This window comes from Mustela putorius, unplaced genomic scaffold, assembly GCF_011764305.1.
Source record: "Mustela putorius furo isolate JIRA1106 unplaced genomic scaffold, ASM1176430v1.1 tig00000551_pilon_pilon_pilon, whole genome shotgun sequence".
Classification (NCBI taxonomy): domain Eukaryota; kingdom Metazoa; phylum Chordata; class Mammalia; order Carnivora; family Mustelidae; genus Mustela; species Mustela putorius.
The window spans coordinates 10,705,370-10,718,808 of record NW_025421412.1 but is presented as its reverse complement, the minus strand read 5'-3'; the positions used below and the strand labels follow the sequence as shown (position 1 = coordinate 10,718,808).

General features: G+C 42.2%; 1 protein-coding gene across 1 annotated transcript in view; it reads left to right on the top strand.

The window, feature by feature from the left end:
• Positions 1–13,439, top strand: part of PCCA (propionyl-CoA carboxylase subunit alpha) — a 393,935-nt gene that overhangs the window by 307,630 nt on the left and 72,866 nt on the right. Inside the window, exon 21 of the mRNA XM_045081355.1 lies at positions 10,524–10,577. Within this exon, the coding sequence (XP_044937290.1) occupies positions 10,524–10,577 (54 nt within the window). The remainder of the gene's footprint in view (positions 1–10,523; positions 10,578–13,439) is intronic.

The window sequence follows — 13,439 nt, the reverse complement described above, 5'->3', positions numbered from 1 at the left end:
CATAGTATAAACACCGATTGTGGAAATGTGGAAAAGAATGCAAGCAGCTGCCGCGGAGCGCGATAAGACAAATCCCGTAGTAATTGGCCTTTACCGCACGTTATCATGCTGGATATCAGCGAGGGGAAAAAGAAAACTATTACTATTTCTTCCTCTTACTGTTCAGTGAGATTACTTTTTAAAGGTGAAATTGCCTCTGATTTCATTATCCCAGAAAGATATTTTTGGAGCATTATTTTGTGAATGTTTTTCTTTTTTTGAGTGAACGGCCTTTGCTAATTTTCTGTGAATTTGATTCCCGCAAATCCTGAAGTCGTTTCAGTAATCAGAGTCTTACTTCTTGAATATTCTTTCTTTAAAGAAAAAAAAGGTCTGTGTTTTGTAAATGTTGGAGCAGAATATCAAAATAAGAACAGAAGGAGTTTTTATCTAGCTCTAAATTGCCACTTAAACTAGGAAAAGGGGTAAAAAAGCACTTGGAGAAAATATTTGAATAAGGATGGGGTATGTTTCATGAAAATAAAAGTCTTAATTTTGATTTTATTTTACTTTCTGTTACTGGCTTGTCAGATGGTCAGTTTGTGTTTGTTTTGGCATTTCCAACTCTTTGTAAGCTCTGATACTTTGTTCTTTGTGAATTCTAAAACCTAATTGTCTTCATCATGAACTGTGGGAAAATTGTGTATTCCTGGGTTTTGTATAGAGATAAATTCCAGTTTGAATGAAATTTTATTTCTCCATTTTTTATGATACCAGTCCTTATTGCGGAGCCGTGTCAGGTTTGGGCAGTTCTCTTCTTCCTGCTCTCTCCCTCACTCTCTTAGCCACTGCCCCCCCCCCCCGCCCCGATAATGTACAACATTTACAATGGGGATGTAGATCCCAAAGGTGTAAACACACAAGGTAATTTGAGCACTAAGAAGATCGATGAAGGCTATAAGATAGGGTACTTCATAGGAAGTACCTAAAGGAGGTAGCTTTAGCAAGGGTGGCTGGAAAGTTGTTCCTGAACAGCATACATTGAGTTGAGACCTAGGAGGAGAAGGGGGCAGCCACATAAAAATTTAGGGGGTGAAATTCCCAAGTTGCAGGCATGGCAAGTGCAAAGGGTCTGAGACAGGCACAAGCCTGGTTTGTGCAGTGGCCCAGAGGAAGGCCAGCATCTTCAGTATAGCTTAGAAGAGTAGGAGAAGATAGGCAGGGACTAGATGGTATTAGGGGTCTTTGTAGGCCAAAAGTTTTGGGTTTTATTCAGTTCCTACTGTGAACTTTTTGAAGGGTTTTGAGTAGAAGAATGATGCGATGCGATTTAAAATCACTGCTGTGAGGAGGCTAGACCATAGGGGCAGTGGTGGGATTAAGTGAACGTTTGTTTGATCTGTGTAGTGGGCCAGGTGAAAGCTGCTGATGGCCGAGACCAGGAGGCGGCAAAATCCAGCCCGTGGCCTGTTTCTGTACGGCTCCCAAGTTGAGTGGTTATTACGTTTTTAAATGGTTGGGAAAAATTTACAAGAAGAATAGCGATTCATGACATATGGAAAGTATGTGACATTTAGATTCCAGTGGCCGTAAATACAGTTTTACTGGAATAGGGCCATATTCATTTGTTAGTTATTTGCTGTGACTGCTTCTGGAATTTGTAAGTAGAACCCTAATACCCTGGTTTTTCCCTATCACATAGCAATTCAGAGACTTAGCAGTGGTAAAATTTGTTGATGTTTTTGAGCTCAGAACCAAGATTTAAATTTTTCCGAACAAGAAGAACCACCCTCAGCCGCTGTATCAAACATCGAATGGCTTTGAAAATTAGCTTGTGCTGCAGATTTGATGTTTGTTAATGAACTCAACCTAAAATTGCAAGACAAAACAGTACTTACATGCAAAATTTATACTGTGGTAATACCATTTTGACAAGTAATGTTCGAATTACAGCTAATGTCAAGCTGCTTTTTACACTTCCCAGGCTGTGAACTGCAGTTTCAGGAAGTGAACTGCAGTTTCAGCAGCGTTTTTCAAACTTCCATACAAGAGCAAAGGAAATGTCCATATTTAACATCCATCTCCTCGTGCAGGCGAGCTCTTCCACCTAGCCTAGAATCGGAAGTGACCCAACTGCCGTGTATGGTGAGCCGGAAGGCACTTATCAGGAGAGGAATCGTAACAGAATCCTGTAAATGCCCTCCAAGCAATGAGTGTGCTTAAGGAAAGCCCCGTGCTTGAGGCTTCTTGTCCGTATTTAGCAGAACCTGTCTGTGGTGAGAAGGTATTTTCAAAGGTGTAACAGCGGGGCCCATGGGTGGCTCCATTGGTTAAACATCTGCCTTTGGCTCAGGTCATGATCCTAGGGTCCTGGGATGGAGCCCCAGTTCAGGCTTCCAGCTCGATAGGGTGCCCGCTTCTTCCTCTCCTTCTGCTGCTCCCCCTTGCTTGTGGTCACGCGCACGCTCTCTTTCTCAAATAAATAAAATCTTCAGAAACAATAAGGTGAAAGAGGTAGAATTGCATTGCAGATCAGCATTAACAGATGCATATTTGCTTGCCATTGATTTTGATGACAGAGAACACTAACTTTAAGCCCCAATTAAATAGAATTTTATCCCTAAATAAGAGGATTCCATTTTCATTATTAGTGTTACCAAAAAATTGTGCTTAGGTATTACTATATTTTGAATGTTGTCCAAAAAATTGTGAAAATCTGTTTTCTTTCTTGTTCTATAACTAACTACCTCATCTTCTCAATTTTGCCTCAGAAAGCCTAAAACATTGACCTCATGGCCCTTTACAGAAAGAGTTCATCAAGCCTTGGCTTAGACTAAGGTGGTAGCAGGCAAGATGGTAAGAAGTGAGCTACTTTGGCATTTATTTGGGCGGGAAGACAGAAAAGATGGATGGATCAGATGCCAGGTAAAAGTGAAGACTAGGCAGCTGCATGACAGATGGCGGTGGTTATGGAGATGGGAGATAGCAGAGGATCAGGGTTGGGGAGGTAAATCAGTAGTTCTGTTTGGACTTTATAGGTTTAATATGCACATTAGATACCCACGTGTCAAGGTCCAGCTAACAGTCGTCTCTGTGAGTCTTGAACTCATCGGGCAAATGGGAATTGCAAACATACATCCCATAGTCATAAGCCTGTAGATTTTCTCTCAAAACGTGGATCTGCCACATATAAAAGGAACTTACACCATACATAAAGATGTACTTAAGTGAATTAAAGACCTAAATGTTACATCTAAAACCATAAAACTTATAGAAGAAGGTGGAGGCCAAAAGCTTCTTGACAGTGGACTTAGGAATGATTTCTTGGATACAACACCAAAGTCCGAGGCAACAAAGGAAAGAGACAGATGGGACTACATCAGACTTCAAAATGTCTGTGCATCAGAGGTCACGAACAACAGAGTGAATGGGAGAAAAAATTTGCGAATCCTGTATCTGTACAGGGGTTAATATCCAGAATTTATAAAGAACTACAACTTAACAAGAAGACGAACCTTATCTACCTACCTACGTACCTATCTATTTATAAAGATTTATTTATTTAGGGACGCTTGGGTGGCCCAGATGGTTAAGGATCTGCCTTTGGCTCAGGTCATGATCCTGGGGTCCTTGAGTAGAGCCACTGGGCTCCCTGCTTAGTGAGGAGTGTGCTTCTCTCTCTTTCTCTACCCCTCCCCACCACTTCTGCACATGTGTATGCGCACGCGCGCGCTCTCTCAAATGAATAAATTAAATCTTTGTAAAAATAAGATTTATTTATTTATTTTAGAGAGAGGGTGTGTGAGCAGGGACAGGGAAGGCCAGAGGGAGAGGGAAAGAGAAGCCCCAGAAGAGTCCCTTCTGAGTGAGGAGCCCCGACCTGGGGCTCAGTCCCAGGACCCTGAGATCATGACCCAAGCTGAAATAAGAGTCTGAAAAATCCAGAGTCATAAGCTTAACTGACTGAGTGACCCAGGTGCCCCCCAAATTAACCTGATTTTAAATTGAACAAAGGACTTAAATGGTCTTTTATCCAATGGTGATATACAGGCAATAAACATAACAGTAATTTGCTCAACCTTACTCATCATCATAGAAGTGTAAATCAAAATGACAATGAGGCAACATTCCACATCCTTTAGAATGGCTACAACCCACCCCCCCCCCAAAAAAAACCCCAGAAAATAACAAGTGTTGGTGAGAACATGGAGAGAGTGGAATGCTTGTGCAGTGTTGGTAGAATTATGAAATGGTACAACTTGAATGGAGACTAGTATGAGGGTTCTTCAGAAAATTTAAAAATTAGTACTTAGTGGTCCAGCAGTCTCACTTCTAGATCTATATTGGAGAGAATTGAAAGCAGGTCTTTTTTTTTTTTTTTTCTTTAATATTTTATTTATTTATTTGACAGAGAGAGAAGAGGAAGCACACTCCCTGCTGGGCAGAGAGTCCAATTCCGGGCTTGATCCCAGGACCCTGGGATCATGACCTGAGCCAAAGGCAGAGGCTTAGCCCACTGAGCCACCCAGGTGCCCCTTGAAAGCAGGTCTTAAAGAGTTATTTGAACACCCCAGTTGATTGCAACATTGTTTTGAATAGCTAGGAGGTCAAAGTAACTAAAATGTCCATCGCAGATTAATGGATAAGCAAAATATAGTATATACATACACTGGGATAATACTCAGCCAAAAAGAGAAAGAAATCCTGTCACATGGTTAAACCATGAAGACATGCTGAGCGCAGACAATAAATGACAACTACTGTTATGTGTCCACTTGTATGAGGCACCTAAAGCAGTCAGATTCCTTGAAACAGAAGGTAGAGTGGTGGTTACCAGGGTCTGTTGGGAGGGACAAAGGGGCAGTTCTTTAGTGGGTACCAAATTTCAGATTTTCAAAATGAGAAGGTTCTGAAGGTCTGCTTCACAACAACATAAATCTACCTTACGCACTGAACTGTGTACTTATGAATGGTTAAAATGGTAAACTGTGTTGTGTTTTTTACCACACCCCCCAAAAATCTATTAGTTGAAAAAATCACAGGAGCCAAGCAATTTTAAAAAAGAAACAAAAGTTGGAAGAATTATACGGCCTGATTCCAAGAATAATTATGAAACAGCAGCGTCAGGACAATATGGTATTGGTAGAGAGATACGTAGAACAGAATGAAGTATAGAAGTAGAGCTAGAAACAGGTGGTCAGTCGATTATTGGCAAAGATGCTAAGGAATTTTAAACTAAATAACTAAAATGAACTCATTTTAGAGAGCACATCAGTGGTTGCCTGGGGGCATTGATGAAGATTGGACTGTGAAAGGGCAGGAAGAACCTACTGGAGGTGGTGGTGATGTTCTGCATGTTGATTGTGGAGGTGATTTCTTAAAATTGTAGAAAGTCATTGAATTCTGTACTTTAAATGGAATGCAGTCTTTTGTACCTAAGTCATGCTTCAGAGTAGTTGATTTATTTTAAGATGGGCATGGGGATTGAGGGGAAGCATGCATGTGGTGAGATGACACAGGGAAAGAAAGTAGACAGGAAAGGAGAGAGCTGAGGACTGGGCTTCCTGGAGCTCATTCAGTTTCTGCAGGTAGAAATTGAATGAGGAGACAGAGAAGGCTAAGAAAGAACTGGCAGGGAGGCAGGATCAAAACCAGGGGCATGGATATCCTTGAAGTCAGTGAAAGAATTGTGTTTGGGAAAGCGAATCGTTGGCAGTTCATAGCATAACATTGCTGGAGAAGATGAGGACAAAGCCCACTACTGATAGGTAAGGTAATGTGGAAATCATACGTGATCTTGATGAGAAGGCCTACAGCCAGTGGGGGAAAACACATGGCAACAGGTTCAGAGGAGAATGGAAAGGGGCAACAGAGAGACCATGGAGAGAGACAACTTTTTAAGGAGTCTGGCTGTGAAGGGTAAAGGGGACAGTAGCTGGAGGGAAATGACTATGGAACTTTCTTTTTTATTCTTTGCATTTTATTTGTTGAAGGAATGGGATCCTTTGTCCTGCACGGTTTTCCACAGTCAGAACTGAGCTGATTGCATACCAGTGGTGTGGCTTAACATGTCCTCCATCCTTTGTTTTCTGTAAATTGATAGGTGGACCTAGAAGTGTAATCAGATTCGGGTGCCATTATCTTCAGCGAGACTGAGTCGTGCCTCTGTAAGAGACACTGTCTGGTCGCCACTCCCTTGATGCTCAGGCTTCGGTCAATAAATTCATCAAGGGTTACAAAACAATGATGTTCCAATATTGTCATTTTTTGTTCATTTACCAGGATTCACTCTTTTTTTTTTTTAAAGATTTTATTTATTTATTTGACAGATCACAAGTAGGCAGAGAGGCAGAGAGAGAGAGAGAGAGAGGAGGAAGCAGGCTCCCTGCAGAGCAGAGAGCCCGATGTGGGGCTCAATCCCAGGACCCTGGGATCATGACATGAGCTGAAGGCAGAGGCTTTAACCCACTGAGCCACCCAGGCGCCCCCAGGATTCGTTCTTTTAAGAGAAACTCTACCTCAACACATTCTTAGGTTATCCAGGACTACAGTTCTCATAGAAAAGATAAATGCTGGACCCTTTCTCTTGACTTTGCAATTTCCAGAGAGTTGGTTCCCTATTATTCTCCAAAAGTGACTAAATGAGGGTGTTTTGTTTTTGTTTCTGGTATCCATTTTGAACTCATGGGATCAAACACACCTGGTCTGCTTCAATCCATCGCAGCTGTAATCCTTATTGACGGTCAGATTGGCCAGCTCTGGCCAGGGAATTTTTTTAGTCCTAACGTGGCCCCGGTCTTTGATAGCTCCGCTGCTTTCTGGTTTGACAAGATACAGCAGCCTCATTTCTACCCCAAACCCAGGATCAGCCATTCTGCCGAGAAACCTTGATTTCTTGAAGTAGGAAGTGGGAAGTGGTATTTGTAGACAACATTTGGGGGACTAGGGATGTTTGTTACCCCGGGCCTCCTCAGTGTTCCTGTGGAAGATTCAGAAACCCTGCCACCGCCGCCATCTTCCCAGAATCCAACAGCCACACTTTCAATCAGAAAATTTCTCACTCTGAACAGCTGTTATGATTAAGTGTGTTGCTGCATGATAGAAGTGATTAATTGTGCTGATTCTGTTCTGGTAAATATGGACAGGATTCTGGATCTGTGCCTCAGGCTTCTGAGGAAGGAAGATTTCACTGCTGCTGGGTTGAGTCCCAAGTTTGCAGTAATGGCGATGCTTTCACTGAGTATTTTCCTCACTGCTCTTAAAACATGAGCAGCAAGGAGGTCCGCGGATCATTGGACTACCTGTCCTCGTCTGCGTCATTCTACAGCATTTTTCCTAATTTTCTGACGGCCACACCTTGAACTCTCCCAGCAAAACTTGCACAAGATGGTCGCAGATTGAGGGATATATAGGTCACTCTGGTCTTTCATAGTATGGAAAAATTTCAGAATTCTTGAAGATTGATTTTTTGTTTTCATTTCTGTGGCACTGACCTGCATGCTGTTGGGATTAAGGAGGAAGTGGAAGAAATGGTCCTTGTCCTTAAAAGAGCTCACCCCCTAAGTGCTGATCGGGTCTGAGATTGTGGTGATACTCCATCATGCACAGCAGAGCTGTCCCAACCCTGCACAACTCCTGGGGTCAGCATTCTTCTTCTCCTGTTGCAATGTAGGCAAATTACTTTTATATCGCTGCATCTTTAATTTCCTCATAAGTAAAACAAAATGTAGATTTTGAGATCCATTTGCCCTCCAAATTCTAAGTTTCTGTGAACGAAACAGGCTTAGTTCTGCTTTTGGGTTCACCTCTATCTAGCCTTTCAGCCCCCTCCCCCCACCCCCCAAGTGATTGCCACCTGCTGCATTTTCCTTGGTTTCCCAGTCCAGCTCCCCAAACCCCATTCCTTTATATCCTCAACCTTACATCAGACCATCAGTCTTTCTAAAACAACCGTGTCAGTCCCCAGTTTTTAAGTATAAGAACCTGATTAAGTGTGAACTCTGTGCAAGATGGGACTTGGCTCTGTAAATCTTCTCGGTTTTCTTTTCCTGCCCCTTCACTCTATTAACCAAACTGATCTCTGGCCCCATGAGACCATTCACCACACCTCAAACTCCCCATGCTTTTTCTTCAGCTGAAATTTGCGTACACTGGCCCATCGGACCAAAAGTGTTTCATTTATTTCCCTTTTGGAGAATGCTCATGTTTTAGTACCCAGCTCTACTGTGTATCTGTACGTCTTCCTTAACCTTTCTGGGCATCTAGCTGGTCTGGCCTCTTATCCATTAATACTTTGTACATTTTGTACTATGGATATACTGAGTTATCATTTATTTCTGCACTGTACCACACACACCACGCTGAGTGTGCTGGTCAGACTACGGTTGTGCTGAGTCACCGGGGCAGGACTTGTGGGTGAGGTGACCATCTTCTTGTCTTGGTGCATTAATCCACTTTCCTTCTGACTGATCTAACTTCCCTCAATCAAGGAACTGGGGGCTGAGCTGGAATTCTGGAGATTTTCTCTGGGTTCTAGGACTTGAGTGATCTTAAAACTAGGGTTGGTAAACCTGCACTTTTTTAAAAAAGGAATAAAGTTAGCACATTTCTGTTATAGTCATTGACAGGAAGCCCTCCCTCCAAGGCTACATCTGGGAACTTTAAAAAAAAAAAAAAAAAAAAAGAACCCACAGCTACTTAGTTAGAACTGCTTAATTTTTTTTTAAATTTTTTTTTTTGTGTGTGTGTGTGGAGTCTTTGAAGCAGTTGGACCCTTTCTGAGTAGCCCAGAAAGAAAGAATTTTGAAAAACAGGTTAAGAGTGAACAGAGCAATTTTATGGGTGAGAATTATCTGGGGAAAAATAAAAGTATAATTTACTTCCAGTGAACTCTTTAGTTATCTATTTAAGGCAAGCTAAAAATCGAGCAAGATACGCTTAAGTCATATTGTATTCACTTTGAGCAGTTTACAAATTACTTGCATAACATAGAGGTTATGTCTGTTTTCAGTAGTCTCTGAAGAATTGTGGTGTCCTCTTGTTATTTTAAACAAATGCTAACTTTTTATGACAGGTTTATTGAGATAGAATTCACATACCACACAGTTCACCCAAAGTGTGCAAGTCAGTGTTTTTTACTCTGTTCCCAGAGTTGTGCAGCCATCTCCGCAATCAACTAACAGAACATTCTCCCCAACGTGGAGAGAAACCCCGTACTAATTAGCTGGCATCTCTCATTTCCTCCCAGGCCTTGTCCCTCGCGCAGCCACCCTTCCTTCCTCCCTTTTCTTTCTTCTCTTTTTCCTCCCTTCTTCCCTCCCTTCCTTTCTAAAAGGAATTTGATCTGTGCTTTATACCTGGTTTTTCTTAAAGTTTGCTAAAAGCACGACCACTCCCATGCTGTATCAATGCTTCAGCTGATCCATAAGTAAATTATCATTTGACTGAAAAGACAAGTTCTTTAGGAAGTCGCTTACTTTTGTATAGAGACTATTATCCAAGAAGAATAAGAGAATAAGAGTTCAGACTTACTGGATAGGACTTGACTTCTGGGCTTCAGAAAGTTGTGGAACCTCTTCCTGAAGAAATTTTTCTTTTTCCCCTTGGACTTACTACTGGCTTTCATGTGGGCTTGCTTCTCCGGTCTCAGTCAGACGGAATGCGCCACGGAAAGCATGGCCAAGAATCATTTCTTACTGTCTCTCTTACTTAGGTACTAAGGAATAGACTTCTTGAACTTGTGCTAGATAATCCTTCCAAAGGTGTCTCTTACCCAAGCATGAGGTCTTTGCTTTTTCTTGAGCAGTCTGAAGAAGCCTAGGGCATCTTCTCTTTCCTGGATAGCTTTATCTAATGCATCTGTACAATCTGCTGCCCTTTCTTACTGTTCCAGACTTGACATTGGCAATCTCTGATGCTTGGCACCCTGCTCAAGAGTTAGGAGCATGTTTCTTTTTTCAGTAGGACAGCCAGAGTTTATGTGTATCTTCATGACTTTTACTCCTAGTTGTTGAGAGGTCCGTGAAGCTCCACCTTCGCTTCCCCTCCGCCACCCCACCCTCATTTTCTTAGGGAATCAAGAAATTCCTTCAGTCCTTTCCTTGGCAAGTGGTATAAAATAATCTACGCTAATGAAAAGATGTGACATTTTGTGTGTTCTTAGGCAGCCTGTGCTAGCCCAGGAAGTTGTGATGACTGGGAAGTCTGTAGGGCCACTGCGGGTCTTCTGCATAGGACCGTCAGACTGTGTTAATCTACTTCCTGTCTCTCTGGATTTGCCGTTCTGGACATTTTATGTACAGTGGAGTCCTATAACACGTGGTCCTTTGTGGTGGCCTTCTGCTGTCACACATATCAGTACTGCCTTCCTTTTTATGGCCGAACAATATTCCATTGTGTGAATATAAAAGATTTCGTTTACCCGTGTACCAGTTAATGGACATTTAGATTATTTGGCTATTAGGAATAATGATGCTATGAACATGCATGTACACATTTTTGTGTGGATGTGAATTCATTATACACTTCTTTTTTTTTTTTTCCAGTGCCTTTCTCGAGAAGCAGGTGGAAACATGAGCATTCAGTTTCTTGGTACAGTGGTAAGTATGAAAGGATTATTATTTTGTGTATTCACGAAATTACAGAGGAAAAAAAGCATCCAACAAGCTTTAGCCCTTGTATTTGAACTTGTCTTCATCATGGTTTTATTTCGCTATTACCAATCACACCAATGAGGTATGATCAAACAATACGGCACCTTATTGTTTTACTTAGCATTTCTCTGTGTACTGCATATGTGATTTGAACATTTCTCCATGTATTCATTTGCTGTATATCATTTATAATCTGTAAAATGTCTGTTTATGTTTTTTGGGTACCTTGTTCAGGTTGGGAATTCACTTTGGGTATTTCGGCTTGCTCTATGTTTATTGAGAATATCAGAGGAGAGGCCTGTGGCTTGGATCACAAGAGTCGTGATTTTGTAGCCATTGCGATATGAAGCACATTAATATGTGCATTTCTGGTTCACACATGTATAAAGGCATGCACAGTTTATGTATTGTAGCATATATGGTAGTATATGCGTAGGCACTGGACTAATGCTACATAAATTTTAAGTGTTGCCTTGAGATTTATAGTTATTTTTGTTTTTCTGATCAATAAGTTGTTCCTTGCTTTTTTAAATTTAAAATGTTGGGGCGCCTGGGTGGCTCAGTGGGTTAAGCCGCTGCCTTCGGCTCAGGTCATGATCTCAGGGTCCTGGGATCGAGTCCCGCATCGGGCTCTCTGCTCAGCAGGGAGCCTGCTTCCCTCTCTCACTCTCTCTCTCTGCCTGCCTCTCCATCTACTTGTGATTTCTCTCTGTCAAATAAATAAATAATCTTAAAAAAAAAATAAAATAAAATGTTAAATATTATTTCAATGCATGTCCTAAGAAATTAGGGTTCTCCAAAAAAAGAGAACCAGCAGGATAAGTTTGTGGGGTTGGGGATGGGGAGAGGAGGCAAGTCCAAAATCTACACAGTGGACCAGGAAGTAGTTGGAGTTCAAGTCCAAAGACCGTGTACTTGCAGTATTTTTCTTGCTTGGTTTGATTGAATTATGCCCACCCAGATCATGGGGGTGATCTGCTTTACCCAGGGTCTGCTGATTTAAATGTTAATCTGAAAAATACCTTCATACAAATATCTAGAATAACGTTTGGCCAAAAATCTGGATACTGTGGCCTAGCCAGGTTGACACATAAAATTTACCATCACAGAAGTATACACATCCCATCCTCTAGAAGCATTTATATTATTAGCAATAGATATGTGGGCACACCTTGGAGATAGTGTGAGTTTGGTTCCAGACCATGGCAAGAATGCCTGTGTTGTAGGAAAGTGAATCAGATGAATTTTTTGGTTTCCCAGTGCATATAAAAAGTAATGTTTGCACTACAATATAGTCTCTTAAGTATGCAAACCATTATGTCTAAAAACACAGTGCACGTACCTTAATTTAAAAGCACTGTATTGCTAGGGGTGCCTGGCTGGCTCAGTCAGAGAAGCATGTGACTCTTGATTTTAGGGTTGTGAGTAGGAGCTCCACATTGGATGTAGAGAGTACTAGAAATAAACAAACTGTTAAAAAATAAAAATACTCTATTGCTATAAAATGCTAATCATCATCTGAGCTTTCAGTGAATTATAGTCACTGATCACAGGTTACAGCCATACAGTAATAATAAAGTATAGTCATAATATGAGAATTTGAAATATTGTAAGAATTAACCAAAATGTGATTCGGAGACGGGAAGTGAGCAAATGCTGTTGGAAAAATGGCGCCGACAGGTTTGCTCAGTGCAGGTTTGCCACAAACTTTCAATCTGTAAAAAAAAACCCAAAAAACCAAAAACAAAACCCCACAGTATCTGCAACACACAATGAAGCAAAGCCAAACAGAATGTGGCGTGCCCATGTTCTTCTAGAAATAGAATCACAGAACTTTTCATGCAACAGGTCATGGGTACTTCTGTGTGTCTCACTCTCTCCTTGGATTCCAATAGAGTTCACCATGTCATATATTGAAAACTGAGCTCTCTCCACAGGCAGAACCCACAAACAAAACAAAGCATTTCTCTTGCAGTTTTTTCCTGTCTTGGAAAATGGCTACACGAGCTAAAAGCCCTTGTTGTCTTCTCCCACTTCCACTGCCCCCAGCCGGACCAAAGCCTTCTTCATGGCTCGTCTGAAATACAGCAGCTGCCTTCCCAGCTCTGCCCCTGCTCCCTGGCCTGCTGTTAAAACTTGATCCTTCAAAACTATCAGTCAGGTCCGCTGGCCGTGTTACTCTTCTTCACACATGTCGGACACACACAGCAGGGGCTCCTCATCTGGCTTTCCTCCTCCAGGACTGTTTGCTTCCCCCCCCCCCCCCGCCACTGACACCTGCACAGAAGTTTCTCTCACTTTCTTCAAGCCTTTATACAACAGCCACCGCCCCAGGGACGGCTTCCTGGCCACATCGTTTGAATGTTGGACCACCTTTCCTCCGCTCTGTTCTTTTGCTTCAGCGGTTATCACTATTTGACATACTTTCCTGTTCGACACATTTTACTTTTTTGAAAAACTTGTTTCTTGGCCGGCTTTCCCACTTGAATGGACTAAGCTCCGGGAGCCTAGGGCTCTCGCCTGGTGTGTCCACCGCTCTCGCCCCGACCTCAGAACCGGGCCTTGGGCCCCGCAGGCACTCAGCGAATGCTTGTCGAGTGAATTCGTGACATTGGCAAGCATGGGTCCCAAGGAGTCGACCTAAAAAAGGAGAGGAAAGCTAACACAAACAAACGGGGAAAAGGAAAAGCGTAGGGCCTTAGCAGTGAATCCGTCTTTCTGAGACAAGGAACTTGCATCGGAAAAGAGAGCTCAGTTTGCCAAGGGTCCACAGCTGGTTTGGGGCAGACCAAACAGGGGGCTCCGATT